The 19,612-nt window shown below is 38.2% G+C and overlaps 1 protein-coding gene across 2 annotated transcripts; it reads right to left on the bottom strand.

Annotated features, from left to right (window-relative positions):
* Nucleotides 1-1,997: 1,997 nt before the first annotated feature.
* bmf1 (BCL2 modifying factor 1) lies at nucleotides 1,998-17,941 on the bottom strand. Of its 2 annotated transcripts, none has more exons than XM_028437853.1 (4): nucleotides 17,781-17,941; nucleotides 14,838-15,031; nucleotides 13,566-13,768; nucleotides 1,998-6,578 (listed from the first exon to the last, which is right to left on the bottom strand). In XM_028437853.1, exons 2-4 carry the CDS (start codon nucleotides 15,004-15,006, stop codon nucleotides 6,462-6,464), a joined length of 489 nt encoding a protein of 162 aa, XP_028293654.1. In that variant the 5' UTR covers nucleotides 15,007-15,031; nucleotides 17,781-17,941; the 3' UTR covers nucleotides 1,998-6,461. The 2 variants fall into 2 exon arrangements, with proteins under 2 accessions (XP_028293654.1, XP_028293655.1); XM_028437854.1 differs by having other exon boundaries at nucleotides 14,838-15,027.
* Nucleotides 17,942-19,612: the final 1,671 nt, after the last annotated feature.

The following is a 19,612-nucleotide window of genomic DNA, read 5'->3' as shown; positions in this document are numbered from 1 at the left end:
ATGTGAATTTCTCTTGGCGATGAATAAAATCTATTTTTCTCTCTAAGATTCTGTATTTTTAATGTATTACATAAACCTGAAAGGAAACTGAAACATCCCTGTTGTTGTGTTTGCTTTCACCCTCCATCCCCTGCCACACTCGTTGTGTGCATGTGTTTGTGTGCACGCAAGGTATCACATATTAGCTGTGAGCAGTAAAACAGGTGAGACAGGTGTTTGTGAAGTGTGAAACTGTGCCGAGCATGCACCACAATAGGAGTGCCACGCGTCCACCCTGAGGGTCCAAATGTTTTTGCTTTGTTGAAAAGGGAGCGGCAGAATGTTGAGGGCACTTGGTTTCCTGATCCCAGGAGCAAGAAGCCTTTCACTTGGACCGATATCAACCATTATCGCTAATAAATAGTGAATAAAGAGTTGTAATGCACGTGTGTCAGGTGAGATCAATCACTCATGAGTGTCTATTGTGTTCACTGTGCAGACTGACTAACTGGATCGCGCCCAGCCTTTTAGGATGTGACTGCAATACTTCTCACTTGTTGTGTTATTAGCTTGTCATGCAACACTTGCACGCCTTTGTCTGTGTACGCGTGCGCTCATGTGCATGTTGGAGTTTAGACAGAAGTTATTATAGTTCTGAAAGCTCCAGTGCTCCAACAAATTTAATGGCCTATCAGCAGGAGGGAGGGGGATGGAGAGGGGATGAGGATGGGACGGGCACAGTCTCTGCCAAACGCTTGGCCAGCTTCAAACGCATGGTTAGCTCCACACTCAGCTAATCCATCATGGCTTACGTTCCTCATACGGAAGTTCTTAAAGTAAAAGCTGGAGCTCAGAGGAGTGGAATGGGACAAAGACGAGGATTATTATTGCTGCTCTGTATGAAAAAGAAGAAGAAAAAAAACTAATGGATTTAGTTAAATGAAACAAAGAAATGTTACCCAGAGTTATTCGTTTTATAAAGTATTGAAATAAATAAATACTTCTTTTAAACAATACATGTGATTTTGGTTAAGCAGCACAGTTTAATTAAGTTTGTTTACTATTGTATAGGCATGTGTATGTATTGTATATATACAGGTATGTAAATGTGTATATATGAATGTCAATATACATTTTGATTTTCTATTCTTAGAAATTCTATTTTTCATATATAAATTAATAATAATATTATTTTATCTTGATGTATAAATTTCTTTTGCACCTTATGTGGGATTGTAATCTAATCTCGTGCTAATGCTAGATTATTGTTGGGTTTCCTACGTCTACAGCTAACGCTTCTTTTTAATCCTGTCTTTTTAACAGCTAATGCTTGTTTTTAGTCTCGTCTTTGTAATATGTGTTTTACCGTTTTAACTCTGTCATCCAATGTAGCACTTTGAGATCAAAAGTAGTCAAGTGCATTACAAATCAAATGTATTAGTGTTATTAGTTTTCTTTAATCAAAAAAACTTAACTAAGACGAACTCAGAAAAAAATGCATGATGGAATGAATTCAACAAAACTAAACTGCTTCACGTTACTGTAATATATATGTACATAAAGCCGATAAATATAATTATCAAACCATTGTGTTAGAAGTTGGAGTTTATTGTGTTGGTTGTTTTTTAATGGCAGGTGGGTAATTATTAGAGGGTTATTTTTTAAATTGGTAAGTCATTTACTTATTCATCCATTTCATCATTTAGTAGACTCTGACATGTATGCTAAAACTAAATCGTGTATGTTTTTAATGCATGTTATTGATGACTTTTATGCCTACTGGCAGATTGTTCCACTTCTTTGCAGCATAACAACTAAAAGCTGCTTCATCATGTTTGTTATATACTCTGTGCTCTACTGTCTGACCTGTGTGCACGGATCTGAGACACCGGCACTTTATGTTTTCCAAGTGTGCAGTTGTAATTTTGTTGTTGTTGGACTTTTCGTTTTTCAGTTTGTAGCTCCTGTGACTTTATCTTCTACACAACAAACGTGACTCAGTTTGACACCTTCAATATTTTTTTTTTTTTTATTGTAAAAAGTACCAATAAACAACAAGAAATCCAGAAAAAAAAAAAAGATTTGTAGAGCAAGGCTCTGTATGTACAGCATATTGCACTACATAAAAATTGTCTTTACTTCCATATTATATCAACAACCAAAAGAAATATATAAACACAAAAAAAAAAATGAGTGCACAGTAGAGTCTCGAAAACACACAGTCAATGTTTACAAAAATGCTACATTTTCGCTGGGTCTCATTTCTTAGTATACAGAGAGCATGTGGTAATCAAGACTTCATTAAAACTGAGCAGTTAAAGGCATCTTCCAGGGTTTGTTTTTTTTTTTAAAAAAAGACATGTACACTTATTCAGTTCTGTAAAGAAAAGTAAGATCAACCACAACCATGACTTGTTTTGGTTTGCTTGGTTTCGGTTTGTACAACAAGGTAAGATGTGCAAGAAGGAATGTTACAAGTTCATTTTTGTTAAAAAAAAAAAAAAAAAAAATGATCTTGATCTCACGAACTTCAAAGAAAAAAAAAAAAAGACAGAAAAAGATTTCACTCTTGTTAAAAAAGTATCTTACAAGCAGACTCCCATTTTCTTAGGAAAATACAATTTAAAAATGTTAAGAAAGACAGTTAAGAAGACATGTTATTTTTTTTTTTGTTTAAAAAACATCAAAATCAAAACTATCCTTGAAAAACTTCAAATTTATATAATGTGGACTACAAAAATTCAAGACACTGATAGTTTCCGTAAAATACAAATCCCACTCCTGGGATTAGTTTGGGAAACTCATTCCAAGTAAAAATCATACAGGGCACCGTGGTGGCTTGTTTCCCTTTCCAATAAATCAACCAGGCCGCCATACCTGAGCCTCCTTAGTCAATGAACAGATATACGGCTAACACGTGGCCACATTAGCCCGAGTGAACAATCCAGAGTATATACTATACACAGAAAAATAGGAGACCAATGGGATTTACAAAAAACAAAGTACTTTCCAGTGCATAATGATTATAACACAATGATTACAATGATGAAAGAATCCAATACATAAACTTACATCCTGTGACTTGAACAGAGACTGAAGGCAACATTACTGGAGGGTTTATTTTGATGTGTTGAGGGCGTTTCCATTGGCGGTATCGGCTCTACACGGCTCCGCTCTCCTCGCTTTGCTGTGATGATTCAGTGTCTGCTTTGTGCCTACGTCACATTTTCAGACCAGGGCTGCTTTTTTTTTTTTTTTTTTGGAACCTCAAAAAAAGCAGCACCAGGTGCCACAGAGGAGGACATTTTTTTCCCAGTGGAAACGTACAAAAAGAGAGTAGAGCCAAGCCGATACACGCCAATAGTGTTGAGTTGGTGTGAGGAAGAATGATTCATTAACACTTGAAACAGGTCACTTCCTGTTCAAACATCCCACTGTATTGAAACTACTGTTTTTTTTAAAACCACATTTTGATTGGGGGTAAATAGGGGTGTAATGTTCTTAAAATATTTGCATATACCCAATGCAAATCATTTCTTCTAATATACTGCTTTAGTTGAAATTAGATGTAAAATTAAATTGAAATGACTGAAAAATGTTGTGATTGCAATATGTTAAAAGTTTGGACAGAGTTTCAATTGATGTAACATCCGTTATGATGCCCTGCACAGTCAGACCTCTGAGGAAGAGGCAAAATATAAAGTAAAAAAAAAACAAACAAGAAAACATAGTACGTGATTGCACACACAGATGTATACAGTAGAAATGGGCAAGAAATGACCAAAAATAAATAAAGAACGGAGCGAGAGAGAGAGAAAAAAAAAAATAAGTTACAAAGAAATTGGTGAACCGATGAACTTGAACCTGGTGATGTTGGAACAGCACAGAGAGAAAGTCAAGAGCCAGCTGTGAGACGGGGCCCTACGAGAACTGGCTCAGCGTTCAGGATCCGCAGGAAACTATAACCACAACCACATTCAGTGCACCTCGGGCCACTTATGACAACATACTGAGTAGGACCCCGTCACCACTACGGCCAGCAAGTCAGCCTCAGACTCCTTAGTCTAACTATACCTTTGTGTATGTGCGTGTGTGTGTTGAAAGGAGGACTTTCAAAATAAAAGACGTAAAAAGTGATTCCTTGCAAACTGGTGAAAACACTGCTTTTCCTCTAACCATGTAACAGATTCTCAAGGTTACCAGTAGCCCACAAAATCCCTGAGACATCTTTAGAAGAAAACAATGAGAAAACAAAATTCCACCAAAAATGAAGTGATTAACTTGACACATTGTAAAGGAGTATTTGCAAACTCCTGATATGTACTGCTCCTTGGATCCGAAACATGGCCTGGGTTCAGCTTTGAAAAACAAAAACAAAACAAACAGCATCTTCAACAGTGTCTTTAAAACATATTCATATTCAACAATAATTACAGTCTTTTTTTTTCACTTTAGTTTTGTTTCAGAGACTTGTTTGTCTGCTGATTCAGTGGTGGTCACACGTGTTAAAAGTGTCCCAATAGTGCATGTGAGCGCCGAAACCAACAGAATATCAAATGATGTAAAAAACCCATAAAGGTAGCCTGAGAGCAGGAGATTCTGTTTCACAGATTGGTTACGCCATATTGTTTGGTGTCCAAAGCACACATGGGACTGTAAAAAAAAACAAAAAAAAAACCAGGAAACCAGTCAACCAAAGCGCAGGGCTGTAGCCTGTAACACTAAAAGATGAAATATCCGAACCAATATATAATCAAGATTTCAGACCTGGATTATTTGTTTTGGACACCCGAATGATAACACCAGAAAAAAAAAAAATGCGGAGGCCAGAGAGTAAGCCATAACTGAGAACCTTCATACAAGACAGAGGTTAACGTGTTAACAATCTGAACTCTTGAAGGATGAGAGTATAGTGCAAAAACAGTGGATCCACAGCTCCACTTCAAGGGCATGGAGGTCTGAAAACAATCACAAAGAACAGAACACACCTACAAACATGGAAATGTCATCTTAATGACAATGAAACAAGGAGCGTTGCCTCCCTGAGAGCCAAATACTGAATACCTAATATCTAAAGTAAAGATCTAGATGATGGTTGGTTGGTTGGTTTTTTGTTTGGGGCGGAAGAAGATTACCTAATTTCCCTTAAATCTCGATTATGATTGACTAATTTGTTTTCATAGAAGGTATTGTGCAACACCTTTATTTGTTCAACAGGTTTGCAAAAAACCTGCTGCATTCATTGTGCTTCATCTCAGGCATGGAAGCAACCAACAGGAGGACCAACGTCCAGGAAACTTCCATTAATCTCTGACTTATCGCTACTTTCTTGTCACAGTAGCAGGTTTTTGTTTTCTATATAGTGAGGCAGCCTGAGGTAGCTCATGGTAAACATTATAGGCATCATTAAAACAGGCTAAATCAATCTTTTTTTTTTCCACTTGTGTTAACATGCTGAACTCATTGGCTGTGATGCAAAATTGCAAAATCCTCCCAAAAAGCCAAGTAGAAAAACGCTTTTTGACACATTATTGTACATTTTCGCAGATAAAAACTTTGTGATGTCAACTACGTATATATCGGTACATATTAATTCATTTTTTTTTTGCTTTTATTGTCTACGAGGTCAATGAGTTTTTCAAGCACACTATTTCGAGGCACCCAATTAATTTGATAAGTTCAAAAAAGGAGATTTAACTGATTTGTATGAGTTGTCGGTGACTTTCGCTCATGACTACAGACCTTTGACTATAGATATTGACATCTGGGACAATTACATAGATTTCATTTCAGCATTTTCTTTAACTTTTTACGTGCAGAGTAAACCTCCAAAGGTTTTTGATTAATACCAAATGTTTTCAATCAAATCTAATCCCTAACTTGAGAAATGCAGAAGTGAAAAAAGATACAAAGTGATAGTAAATAAAAAATAAAAAGAAGAATATTCCATTGAGGTGAGGTGCAAAATGCTTTGTTCTGTGGAGTTGCCTCTTTGGATGTTAGTAAATCAACTTGACCGGTCACTTGGAAAACTCCAGAAAAGAAAGCGATAAATCACTTTTTCTTCTATTTTTTTTCTGACCGTCTCATTTTGCCTGTCAAAATCCGCTCAATACTCATTCTGGCAGAAGACACTGAATAAGGCAATCTCAGGATCTGTGGAGGTCATTGAAGATAGATACATGCTGAAGTGCAAAAGATTTAACATGAACTATGTACTGTACAAAACTACTACACCACACGTATGCCAAAAATATGAACAATGTCTTTTCAGAGGAAAACTCGGGGAGAATCATGGCATCTTCTTGGAAAGAGAAAACACTCGACCTTGTATAAAAGATTGTTGTCTCCGTCCCGCGGTGACACTTTATTCTTCTTCTTTTTCTTTCCCAAAAAACAGACCCGTGTTGAATTCGACAGTGCCTTTCGGAGTCCAAATCCTCACAGAGATGAAGAAAAGGATTAGGAGGGACGCCAGCCCCTCACCTCCGTCCTGCACCGCCTCCTCCAGCAATGAATCCCCGGTCAAAAAGAAGGCCCAGGAGGGTTGCGGCCAAGCGCCACCATACCGGCCCATTATTCCTTTGGTTTCGATGATACTGGAAAAAAATAAAATAAAACACAACGGTCAGAAATAGGTCGTATGTTGGCTGTATTGTGTTGCGTGACAGAAATCATAGAGAAAAGTGTCAACAGTAAAGACGGCAAGTCGGAACCAGACAGCGAAACAACGGCGATATTTTGTCAACAACCTGCTTCTGTCCCCGACAACACTTGTTAGGGAGGCTGTGTGTGTGTGTGTGTGCGTGTGTGTGTGCGCGTGTGTGTGTGTGTGTGTGTGTGTGTGTGTGTATTTCGGATCCTTCCCTAAAGCACTTTTCCCAATGGACATTCCAGACCACAAATACACTCATTCTACGTGCACGCGTTTTTCTAATCTTCCTAGCAGAGACCCAGCCGCTGAGGAGAAGACTTTCTTAAGTTTTGTGAGCCAATTGGATTGCGTGCGATTGTGGTTGGGGGGCTGGGGGGGGTTAATGCTATCTCTGTCATTGAGAAGCTGAGATAAGACAATTGCGCTAAATGGGATTAGCCCAGCTCCTGATGAGATACAGAGAGCGAGAGAGAGAGCGAGACGGACTCTGGAGAGCGTTACAGTAGTCCAGCAACACATCTATGGACAAAAGGCAGACTCCGCTACACCTGATAATATTGAATCTACGGATAACAGCAGTTTTACAGTCACGACAGCAAAGAAAACTTCTCTACAACTGTGTAAAGAAAAAAACAGTGAATTATCTAAATGCTTATATAGCCTATTTTCCAAGTTTGCACATTGTAAACTAAGGTCCAATTCTTGACCCAGTTATCAGCTGTGACCTACCACCATGATAAGATTTAGGGTTCCAATACTCCTATCAATTTGTGGCAAACATTGCAGGTTGTTGCATAAGCTTCACCAGGTTTCAGTAAACATGCAATACTCTTACCTCTGGTTTACTCGTACTCGTATGTAGATTAATACTGTGGCTTTTTCAAAAACAAATGCTCGCTATATAATATGGCATGAATAAGACATTTTTCAGGCACATTTTTTTGCTAACACCATAATATTGGTGTAAAATCTGTATCGCAAAAACATAATTTACATGCAAAATGATTCACCAATACCAATTTTCTGGATTTGTTTCAAACCTGTATCAACCTCATTCAGATTTTTGCTGCTGACCTAATCTGCTACACATTATAACTCATTTAGTTTTATTATTTGCCTTTTAAACTTTTGTTGACTTAAAGTTGCTAAAGACGAAATTTTACAAATCAATAAATCAAAGATAATTTTTTTGAAAAAAACCCCAAAAAAACAAAAGACGTAAAAGGTTGAAATTGTTGCTCGAAATTTTAGTTTTAATTTCCAATGTAAACACTCCTTTCATTGACATTTTTGGAAAAATTTTGCGCATTGCATTGTGGGATGTGAAGTCCTTTAGATGGATGCATACAAGTGTTTTTACATCATTCTTGCCATCCTTTCTTATGTTTGCCCCCAAAACTCTGCCAAAGTGACTTCCAGATAGATTTCTGGTGTTTTCACAGACTAAACAATGCCAGATGTTTATTTCGGGGTTCACACAGAAAAAGCCAAATCCAGCCAAGCAAATGATCTTCTACTGTATTTATTGATCTGTGCGTCCTACACTGTAGGATAAAAGAAAAAAAATGTAGCTTTAACACAAAATGTGCTGCTGACTTTTTTTGATGACAATACTTTTCTCAATGCTCATGAACTAAATTAGCCCTACCTCATTAAATAAACAATAATCATAAATACAATAGTGTGTAACAGTTAGAGTAAGAGTTGGGAGTTTAAAAAGCATACAGTGAAAGATACAAAATAGGTGAACTCTATGTTTATCACAGGGCCACATGACAAACAGATAAACTTTACGGTCAGAAACAGAATGTTCCTGTGACCTTTTGTCCTCAACTCTGTCACGTTGAGAGACACTGAAACAAACACGCAGTGGAAGAGAGCGAGAGTGACAAAAAGAGGTGTGCACAGGCCTGTTGCAACTTAGCCATGAGTCACTAACTGTCAGAAAGAGACAGAGGGCCTAAATTTAGCCAGCGATAAGAGAGGCAGAGTCAAGCCAGATTCTCAGTGTCGTCACTCTGACACTGGCCTAATGTGTTCTATCAGTGCCCCATGTGGGCTGTCCGTCAAACCAGCTGTGCCTTATCACTTATGCAAACAGCTCGGCCCTCGATGGCAAGAAACTCTGGATTAGTCATATCAGCAAAGGGAGAGCAGCTCAAAAATAGCAGTATTATTCACAGTTGGGGTCAATTACATTTTACAGTTACAACTACGTTTTCATTTACTCATGTTCAATAAATTACAATTCAATCACAATTACAGTTACAAGCATTTTTTCCAATTACAATTAAGTTCCAGTTATTTTTTATCCTCAGAAACTCACCTACACTTGAGTTCTCAATTACTAAAATTCAATTACAATGAAGGCTTGATATGAAACATGTTTAATGATTAACTACATCTGTGTAGAACTGTAATACGGTTCCCCAGTTTAGCGTTAAATTAAAATTGACAATTTTTATAGAATTTTCATGTCAATTACACTTACAAAGTCAATTATCCGAACTCAATTACAATTTATTTACCATTACGACAGCAATAGATTTTTAAAATTACAATTACTGTGTTTGACTATCAATGTTCTTTGGATTATTGTCTTATGTTGTACATACTGTACACCTTTTCATTGTGTGCTTGAAATAAAACTAAACAATTACAATTACGCCATAATTGTAATGATCAATTATGCAATTGCAGTTATTATTGATCCCAACCCTGGTATTATTATACAATAGGACAGTATGAACTCACATCCTAGACAACAAAAACCCTTTCAAATGCTAAATGCCCAAAACACAAGTGGAGAAAGCTGAACTCATGCCCTCATTCACTCAGTAGAGAGATAGACAATCGCTGTGTGCATACGTGCACGCACACGCACACCCTGTGTGATAGAGATATTCAACTCTGCTTTCAACACCTCCTGTCAAAAGCACCAGGAGTCGTCTCTCTTAAAAAAACACGGGGATGAAATCTAACTCTGCTCCTTGCCCTGTGCAGGCTGGAGCAGCCTCTTCCTGCCATTGTGACTGTCATTATTGCCAGTTCTCAAATGGCGGGCCGGGCTAATGTCAGCCATCCTCCAGGGATCCCAGAGTCCCCTCCGGCCGTCTGCGACTTGAGCAGCAATTTATCTGTCAGCGTCCACCAGCGCTCCTTCGCTACCTAATCCCTTCTTTTCGCCCAAAGGCCTTGGGCTCACTGGGAGGACCCTCTATAGCCACGTTACCCCAGAATCCACCAAGACGACTGTGCTTATAGATATTACAGGGTTGCTTGGGGACAACTGTCACTGCTGAATACCGGGATGAATATATTGTCTAGTGACAGGAGCAACAGGAATGAGAAGTGTCAAACAGTAACACCATTATCGAGTGAGAGTTGTTGTGCTGACTGTCATAACATGTGATGGTGAGAAATAAGAGACGAGGAAAAGCAGAAAAACAAGTATGGGTTGATTCATGAATGCACACGCACACCGCAATCACAGTGCACAACCAGGCAGAAATGGTATTTAGAGGCTGTGGTGGAATCACACATTTAAACCACACATCAGAGTGTGAGCTGTAGTTGAAGCATATCTTTCACTGTAATAATACACAACTACAAACTGCCCGTGTCTGTCACTCAGTCTTTATCTCAGCATGCATCTCCTCAAGATGTGACTACACTGCTCATTTTGGGCCCTCTGTACTCTTTTTTCTGTTTACTAAGGCAATGTTTCACAAATGGGGGTACGTGTACCACTAGGGCTACGCAATGGCACTACAGGGGATATTAGAGAGAGAGAGAGAGAGAGAGAGAGAGAGAGAGAGAAAATTATCATTATACAAATGTATCTATTCAGGAGACACGAAATCAGTGTTTTTCAACCTTGGGGTCAGGACCAATATGTGGGATCAACTGACATTTTACAAAAATTAAAAATTATTTTTGAATTTTATTTTTAATTATTTTTCTTTTTTTTAATTAAAACAATGCACAATCTTAAACAACAGTATGTCTATACTTTCACTTTGTGTAATATAAATCTAGTTCAACTAAAATTCATACATATATATATATATATATATCTGAGCACAAACATGATCAAAAACTAATTGTCTTTGGGGTCACCAGAAATTCCTGATACCAAAACCACTGCACTAAATACTGTTTAATTCACTTATTTACAAAAAGAGATTCTGTAAAATGTGTGTTATCACTCATTCATTCCATCATTATACTCTACAGATGTTTTTAAATAGTTTTCTAAGCAAATTGATGTAGTTGGACAAAGGGGGTACTTGGTATCAGAAATAAGAGAAATGGGGTACTTGACCCCAAAAACTTTGAGAACAACTGTACTAAGGGACCGTGAACTTTTTCTTTATTCTCTGACTCAGGTCGGCCTTTGGTGTGCCTGCTAAATAACTGCCACACACACACACACACACACACACACACACACACACATGCACACACACACACCAATCCTCCAATCTGACTGTCTGGTCTTTATCTGCCCATTGTCACAATACATGACTCATGGTGCACCTCTGGGATATAAAAACCATTAAAAGCACACAATAAAACAAGCAAAAAGGGCCTCAAACTTCTGAGTATCAAGTAGAAATATAATTATATAACCTGCAGGATAATAAGTATCTTATTATCTGTTTTTTTGTTTTTTAGATGACTGAATATAGTAGTTATATGATCATTTGTGGTTACATTTCCAAAACCACCATCTCTTCTATATGCACTTTTGCCATCATTATGGACCTCTCCCCCCTGTTCTCCACAGACCTCTCATTTGGGTGTCGTCTGTGGCTGCTTCATTGCTGAGGGAAGGGGGTCTGACTGGAGACTCCCTGGAACCACAGCTGTTTCCCCCCCACCACCCCCCTCGCCTCACGTGATGAGCTTCGGGTTACAACATGTTTACCTACTCATGCCAGTTCTGCTTTTTTTTCCCTGGACGTATCAGCATGTGTAGACGTGCTACTATAAATGTGATAGACTGCTAACCACCTGTGCAATTAAATGCTTTTACTCAGAAAAATGAAAGCCTCCCTTAGGGACTGCTTTAAAGAAAAAAACCAAATAAAAAACAATAACAGTCTATCATGTTTAGCTATATTTCCACAACAAAAGGAGTCCAGCAACCAGGTTCTCTGGCTGAGACCAGGCAGTCCACTGTTTTGCAAACTAAGGAAACAGGGGGGGGAAGAGAGAGAGAAATAAACAGGAAGAGGAGACGAGGGAGGGGGGGTTGTTGGGGGTTGGTGATGTGGGGGAAGGGCTGGCCTGGTTCTGCAAAGGCTTTGGCTGGAGGGAACCCTGGACTCTAGCACAAACTCAGAACTCTCACCAACACGACAAATGTGGCCACGTTTCTTCTAATCTTAATCATAATGTTCCAAAAAAAACCTGTACCTTGTTGATTTACCCTGAAACTCCAACAAATGATCTGAACATAAAAACACATTAAAAAGCTAAAGAACGTGTGCAATGTAGCCGTTTTTCATGTTGTAAATTTCACTTTTGATCAAATTCTTGTCAACCTTTAAACATGGATCTTAGAGCATGGGTCACCAACCATTCTGAAACTGGGAACTAATCCATAAGTACTGAATAGTCAGCAAGGCAACCAGTTAGAAAAGCACTTCTTAAACACTAAATGTTTACGTTTTACTTTAATTAGAGGCTCAGATAATAAGGAAGACTAGCAATAACTTAAAAAGGGAGGAATTGTTTAAGTTCGAGCATGTAACACTATTTCTTCTAATTTATGCAATTGTTTAATTTTCTTATTTTACTGTCTTCTAAAAAACAACTTTTAACTAATCCTATAACATTAACATTTGCAAAATGTAACAATTATGCCATATTTTATAACAATCCACCATGCATTTTTAAAAATATATTCTATATATATCATATTGTATAGAACATACCACTGACCATAAATCAAATCTGCAGCACTTAAAAACATTGGTCGAAATGTTTCAGTGAAAATAAACATATATAGATGATAATTTAATACTAAAACTTTATCATGTGCAGCAGTGATTTCGCCTTTATTGGTCATATTCTTTATTTTATTACAGATATGAAATTTGTCCTCTGCATTTAACCCACCCCTGAGGAGCAGTGGTTTAACTCTACTAAGTACTATCTACATCTGTCATATGTATTTATCTTTGTAATTTTGAATCCTGAAAAGTAGATGGAGCTTATTGGTGACTAGAGTTCCTGAAGGCCTCTCACATGGTCCATGTGGGCTACCTGGTGCCTGCGGGCACTAGGAGTGTGATGATATCTCGATACGGCAATATATCGCAATATTTTTTTCGCAAGATCGATTATCGATATGTTCGCGCTAAGTATCAAATAATTGTTTTTTTTAAACCTTTTCTGCTTTTTCACTAAAATGTGCAGGTACGTCTTTGCAGAAATTTTGTCACTGTTTGTTGAAGGAAGCAATATATTGTTTACTGGAATATTGCACTATAATGGTGTCACTGGTAAGAAAGACCCTAATTTTTTGTTTACAGAAAGCTCTATTGAAGATGCTTATTCATTTACATTGGTATGTAGACACTTATTTACAGAAATGTTGCACTAAAATAGTGTCAGAGATATAAAATTAAAAAAATAATAATTTTTTTCTTGTTATGTCAGATTATTGTAGATTGATTTCTGATAATCGCAGTATTGTCATATCGTGAGATAATCGTTATCGTGAGCGGTGTATCGCACATCGTATCGTAAGGTACCCAGAGGCTCCCACCCCCCATGAGCACCATGTTGGTGACCCCTGTCTAAGAGAATATTTAGTCTAGTAGCAATCACCAGGGGCAGACTGCAGCACTTAATGTGGTTTACTGCTGTCCGACACCAGGGCATCTGTGCTGAGTCGGCACAAGGCATCTTTCTTCCTCACCCGTTGCAGGTGTTCCCTGTGAAACTGGTCTCCAATGAGCTGGAGCTTCTGTCCGATGCGAGCCTCCACGCTGTGTGCCACAGATGGCCGCCTGGGCAGGTGCTCCATGGTGTTTCGCTGCTCTTCGCTCTCCGGTGGACTTGATTGGTGCTCCCCAACAAGTTCAAAGTGTGCGGGAAAGTGTAGCCGAAAACCTGCGTTACCTGTTGAGTGCCAAGATCCATATTTACTTTAATCAGGGTTCCCACACTTTTTTCACAACGATTTTTCAAAACTTTTCTCAAACTATTTGACCAAATTTCCATGATTTAGTTCTGATTCAACCATGATGAGCGGGCCTTTCCAGTGTACTAGTGTAACAGAGGTCTGACAGTGTCACGGTTAGTAACAAAAATGTGGCACAGGGTATGCAAGTTATGTCCATAATGTATCTATCATATAGCATCGTACAATGGCGCAATTGCTTTTGACACCCATTTTGCAATATTTTTTAAATAACGATACATCAGCTATTAAATGTAACATTAAACAACAACTAAGTGCTACCAGGTTTAATTATAAGATTATAAGATTACAATTTCAAATAGCACTTTTATCCAAAGCCATGTAAAGCACAATGTGTTAGGGTTAAGGGACTTGCTTAACATCCCATAATAATAGCGAAGGTTGAATTTTAAACATTAAAATAAAATAGGCTATATACATTTCCAAATTTTTTCCAAAACCTTGACTTTTCAAGACTGGAAAATTGTTTATTCAGATTCCATAACATTTCCAGGAATTGCATGACCGTGGGGACCCTGTTTAGTGGAGAAAAAAAAGGAGCAATGGGTTCCAGATACTGTGTGGATAGTGATACTAATAGATGTTTTACCAACAATCTTACTTTAAACTTAATGACAATAATTGTTGGACAATTCCCTCTCCCATAGCAAACAGTCAGGACCCAGATTCTAAGGTCACTCTGTTTGGAAAGTGCTTCTCTAAAGTGACTGCTTGTACTTGGCACCAATCCATCGGCTGTCCCTGATTACAAGTTCTGTGAATGGGTTGTTGCACAGGTGAGCAGCTCTGTCACATCCATTGTGTTAATGTCAGTCTGGCGCCTTTTAAATATTAAAGGCAGCTGGGCACACTAAACATGCACCATAAAAGTGAATGTGATGATAGCCATCCGGCGCCATGGCTAAGCTTAGTGCAACAACTCATTCCCAGTGTCAAAAGTATGGTTTTATAACCTCCTGAATCACGTACAAAGTCGTGCATTCTCACCGTGGAAGAGTGACCTTGGTTCCTCTGCGACGCCACACGGCAGCATGCCGCTGTGTACCAGGGCAGGACCAGGTGTCTGCGTGACCCGGTCTTCGCACTTTATCTCCTTGAACGCAGTGCGCCAGCAGAGGGGGTCTGGCTCAAACACATCATCTTCCTCATCGTCCATACGGCGACACAATCAGACGAACTGCCTTGAGAGCAAAAAAGGAAACAACAAAAGAAGAAATGTCAGTGCAATGGAAATCAATTTTCTTACAGTGAGAGCATAAATCAAAGGAATGTGTTCATTCAATAATGAAAGTAGCATCAGACAAATTACCATCAAAGGCTGATGAGATGATCTCAGACACATTATTTATCTGATGGCCACTCAAAAGCATTCATTTTCATTATAGGTAAACTGTCTGACCTGTAATGAGTGCTCTGTAAATCAATAAAACCACAGTGGAGGAGTTGAAGCGGAGAAAATTAGCTAAAGTTGTTCCTTCAATTGTGGCAAAGCGTTCAGTACCTATTTATTTAGAGGAATGGCTCATTTAAAGTTGGCATTTAAATTATTGGCTGGAAAAAAAAAGATAGAAAAAAAAATCTTATTAAAACAGCTTTTTAAAGAGATTGTGTTATCTTACAAGCTGTTATTGTGAGTATGAGATATTCATAGAATCGAATTAATTAGACAAATCAGTCTTTGACGAAAAAAGAAAGACATGATGGTTTTACAGTGAAGCATGATGAAGACAGAATGATGAATGTCTTTGTTGACTAAATTGGGCCGTGCCGTTAACCAAATAACAATAATTCCTAATTGATATTTTTCCATCATTTATACTATGACTGTCAGAAACCAAGTTTTCCAGATGTAGTTATTATTCCAGAACAATCAAAGGGGCAAATGTGAGTGTGATAAACACAACTAGTATTCACAAGATAAAAGCACATACATACAGTATAAAACACAGTAAAACAGACTGGTAACAAACAGAGCTTTGACATGGATTGGTATCTATTGTTGAACAAATAAGATTTTCTGAAATTATTGATTAATTTGGTTTTTATAAAGTGATTGCAAACCAAAAGGCGCTGAACGTGTCATTAACCAAATTCCACCACAGTGTCCAAAGATTGTCCAATATTCTGGACTAGAGATAGACCCATTTTATCGGCCGTTTTTGCGTTTTACCGTGTATCGCATCGGCCGTTCTATCTCGCGTTTGTTCATTTCAATAAATTTTCCATTTTTCTAAATTGAGACTCGTACCATTTGTTGTCATCATTGTGTCATTTTTATGATGTAAATGGAGGGAGCAAAAGAGTAGTATCGGCTCAAGAAGATCAGCAGTCCATATCGGTCATCGGCTAAGGCTGATGGGGAAAAAAAATCAGCATCGGCCCTAAAAAAAATCTATATCGGTCTAACCCTAATCTGCACCTAACACTGAATCATATGGCGGGTCAAAGAGTTATCAAAATATGAGTGAAATTCAAGTCGACCCACAAGCAAAAAAATAATAGAAAAAAAGAAAAACTACTCAGTCACCACTGAGTTGTAATACAGGGTTGGACTACCACCACATTTCCAAATTAGGGTCCACAGCAAAAGGCTAATGACAGCGTTGGAGGAAAATCCTCCGCTACTCTCCCTACCTTTGGTCTGTCAGCTCGCCAGCACCGACTACAGCTTTTCATTTCTTCACCCAACATCAGCAGACTGGCCTGTCTCTCTAAGCATGCCTAGACCTCACCATATACTGTGCCTCCACAATAAGCCCTGTGTGTAAAACCACTTAATGCTTTGTTTTGACAAACACACAGTAAGAACATGGCTCAGGGAACGAGGGTGGTGGTGGTGGTAGTGGTGGGGGTAGAAACTAGGTGCAACTCTCAGTTGGTGATTTGCTGTTTTTGGTGCTCTACTGACTGTGACTGGGCAGTGGCAGTGGGTTGGATGGTGGAGGTTGGTGTCAGACATTGGCTCCCCCTGCTGCAGAAACTTTTAGGCAAATAAAGGAGAGAGAGAGAGAGGGAATAAAGGGTGGGATGGGGGTTGAAGTTGTAGTGCTGCTGCTGATGGTAGTTGTTGTGTTAAAGCAGCTCTCCTGTTGTGACACACTTTTTATCCAACTCTGTGGCTTTAACTCGCACACTTTTAGTTCAATGCAACAATAAACACACGACCTTACATGATAGATGAAATTTAAAGCAACTGAAAAAAAAAAAGGTCCCAGATTGCTGCAACTATTTATTTGATTTAAACCAAATACAGTTGTACACTTGTTGACATATTGATGAATCGCTTTAATGATGTGGTTCATTATTGTTCCACATTGACACAAATTCATGTCCAATTCATGCTGGAGAACGAGCAAACTCCGAAGTCAACAAATATTCATGTATTCTAAAATAAAATAAAAATAAATAAAAAATTCAATTTAATGTAGAAAGTCATTATATAAACTTAAATGTTGTTTTACTGCGCGTGCCGGGATTTAAAGTGAACCCGTGTGCCCTCGGCTACAAAACAATAAAAGCCGAATACATGCTGTTTAAAATGACTTTTTATTTTATTTAAATGCAATTATAAAACACTCATAGTTACGTTGAAATGCATTACAATGTGTCATTGGTTGTTATAGCTAGTTAATTATATTAGTTTAGTGCAAACCGGGAAAGCCGGTGTATTTAAAATGTGCGCTGAATGAGAAGCAGCCGGTGTTCACATAAAGCTTATTCTCCGTGTTCTCATTTGACCCTCGTGTTGCATTCACGAACACAACATGTGCGTAAACACACGTTAAAACGCGTGTCTCAACAACAACAACAACAAGCATGTGTCGTTTTGTTGGCCCTTGTTTTAAGGTCGCGGTTTTTGCCGCTTTTGTGCTCAAACTGCAGGCAAAAGCCACGCAAATAACAATAAATAAAAGCATGAAACCAACTCACCTCAGCGTTAGCCTTCGTGTTAACGAGTGAGCGGCGGCCAGGGTGAAATAAGTCAGTATATATCCTATCCAGGTCACGCTAGTTTACTCCTTTTCGCCTCCACGTCTACGTCCATTCTGAGAGGAAAACTGCAACAAGCCGATTTCATTTCGCCGACGTCAGCTTCCACTGACTCCGCCGCCGGGGCGTGGCACCGAGCACTAGTAAACAAACCCTGTTTTACAAGCAGAGCCCGCCTCTCAGGCCTGCTCTCTGTGCAAGAAGAGCCTGTAGCTTTAAGAGGCTTTTGACATACAGCCGGCTCAACCAATGCGGCGCTTTGTTTTTGTCCCGCCTCCTTCACTGCGTATGCAGACACGTGGACGGGAAATACCCCCAAGCACGAGGCTGCCGGCCTTCATAGGTAAAGTGTGGTTCGCTGTCACCTCAATATTTACACATATATTCACTTAAACATGGCCTTCAATGTGCATTTATGACAACATTATAAGGCATACATTAACTTTAATGACATCCCATTTGAAATTAAGCAAATTGCTTCTCTCGTCTCCTTTTTCGGTATGTACAAAAAAAAAAAAAAAAAAAAAAAAAAATGAATGTAACCAAGTGAATGTAACCATGTCGGAAATAAACTGAATAAATAAATAAATAAATAAATGACATATAGAGCTGTAATCAGCGCTCACTTTTGATTCAGATATAGTTAATTTGTCATTATGTGCATAAATATAATCAGTAAGAATAATAGGAAGAAAAAAAACCTTGTACATAGAAAAACAAGTTGAATAATATACAATAATAACACAAATAATGAAGCAATAATGCACAAATTTGAGGCATGGAATTGTCCTGTATGTATTGATATTAGGAAATGATAAATAAATAATGATAAACTACCCTTGAACTAAACTTTACTATACGACTCAAAGTTAATTTTTATAGAAACCAAGAGACAAGTTGGCCAACTTGTCAATAAAGAAAAATATTTAATAAAATGTATGAATATAAATATGTGGCAGAATATAGCAAACACGGTAAATACAAAAAAAAAAAAGTTTAATGAACCAAACATTGTAAAGAAAGCTTTAAAAAAAAAGAGAAAAAAACATTTTTAATTAACTCGCAAAATGTTGTATATAATATATTCATTGTGAGCAAAAGTAGATTAGATATTAACTAGTAATAAACTTGTCAACTTGACTTAAAGTTAATTTAAAGAACAAATATGTACAATATAATCAGAAAAAATAAAACAAAACTAAAAGTACAAGCTGCTTGTTCATTGTAAACATAGCCCCCAAACGTATATTTACATGCATATTTAGACTTGTGTTTACTTAATTCCTTAATGTTGTGTTAAAAATATTAATTGACTTGGTCACTGTTTACTTTTTACTTTAATTTCTACTTAAAGCCACTGAAAAAAAAAGCAACATAAAAGTGTTTGTGATTCTGATTTACACATTGACAGCTTAGGTTACATTACAATTTCTTGCATCAATCGTGGCAGCCATACGTCAATGAGGTTAGCAGCAGGTGTTCTGCTTCCATTTCTTTGGGGCTATTACTAATCAATAAACCCTGGGACAGCTGGAGCTGAAGCCAACCCCTCTGCATTCTCCCACAGACCACCACCCTGCCCCCAACTCTCCTCTTCTGCTCCCTCTCTGTCCCTCAGCCGTGTGGGAAGTCAAGGGTCCCTGCCTCCAATGGCTCCATGCATTGAATGAACAGCCTACGAGGTTTGGTCTTTGTCCTACCTGCAGCTTTATCCAAAAAAAGCAGGGGAAGGGGGGGAGGTGTTGTGTGGGGGGGAAGGGGGATAGGTTTCC

Source organism: Gouania willdenowi, chromosome 22, assembly GCF_900634775.1.
Source record: "Gouania willdenowi chromosome 22, fGouWil2.1, whole genome shotgun sequence".
Taxonomy (NCBI): domain Eukaryota; kingdom Metazoa; phylum Chordata; class Actinopteri; order Blenniiformes; family Gobiesocidae; genus Gouania; species Gouania willdenowi.
The sequence above is the reverse complement of the archived record's forward strand: the minus strand, read 5'-3'. Positions and strand labels throughout refer to the sequence as shown.

Bases quoted from the DNA above. Each gene is read 5' to 3' on its own strand.
- bmf1 (XM_028437853.1), bottom strand. From the start codon at position 15,006: ATGGACGATGAGGAAGATGATGTGTTTGAGCCAGACCCCCTCTGCTGG. The intron at 13,769-14,837 runs GTGAGAATGCAC...GGCACTCAACAG, and splicing joins ACCAAGGTCACTCTTCCACG to GTAACGCAGGTTTTCGGCTA. The intron at 6,579-13,565 runs GTGAGGAAGAAA...ATTTTTTTCCAG, and splicing joins ACAGGGAACACCTGCAACGG to TATCATCGAAACCAAAGGAA.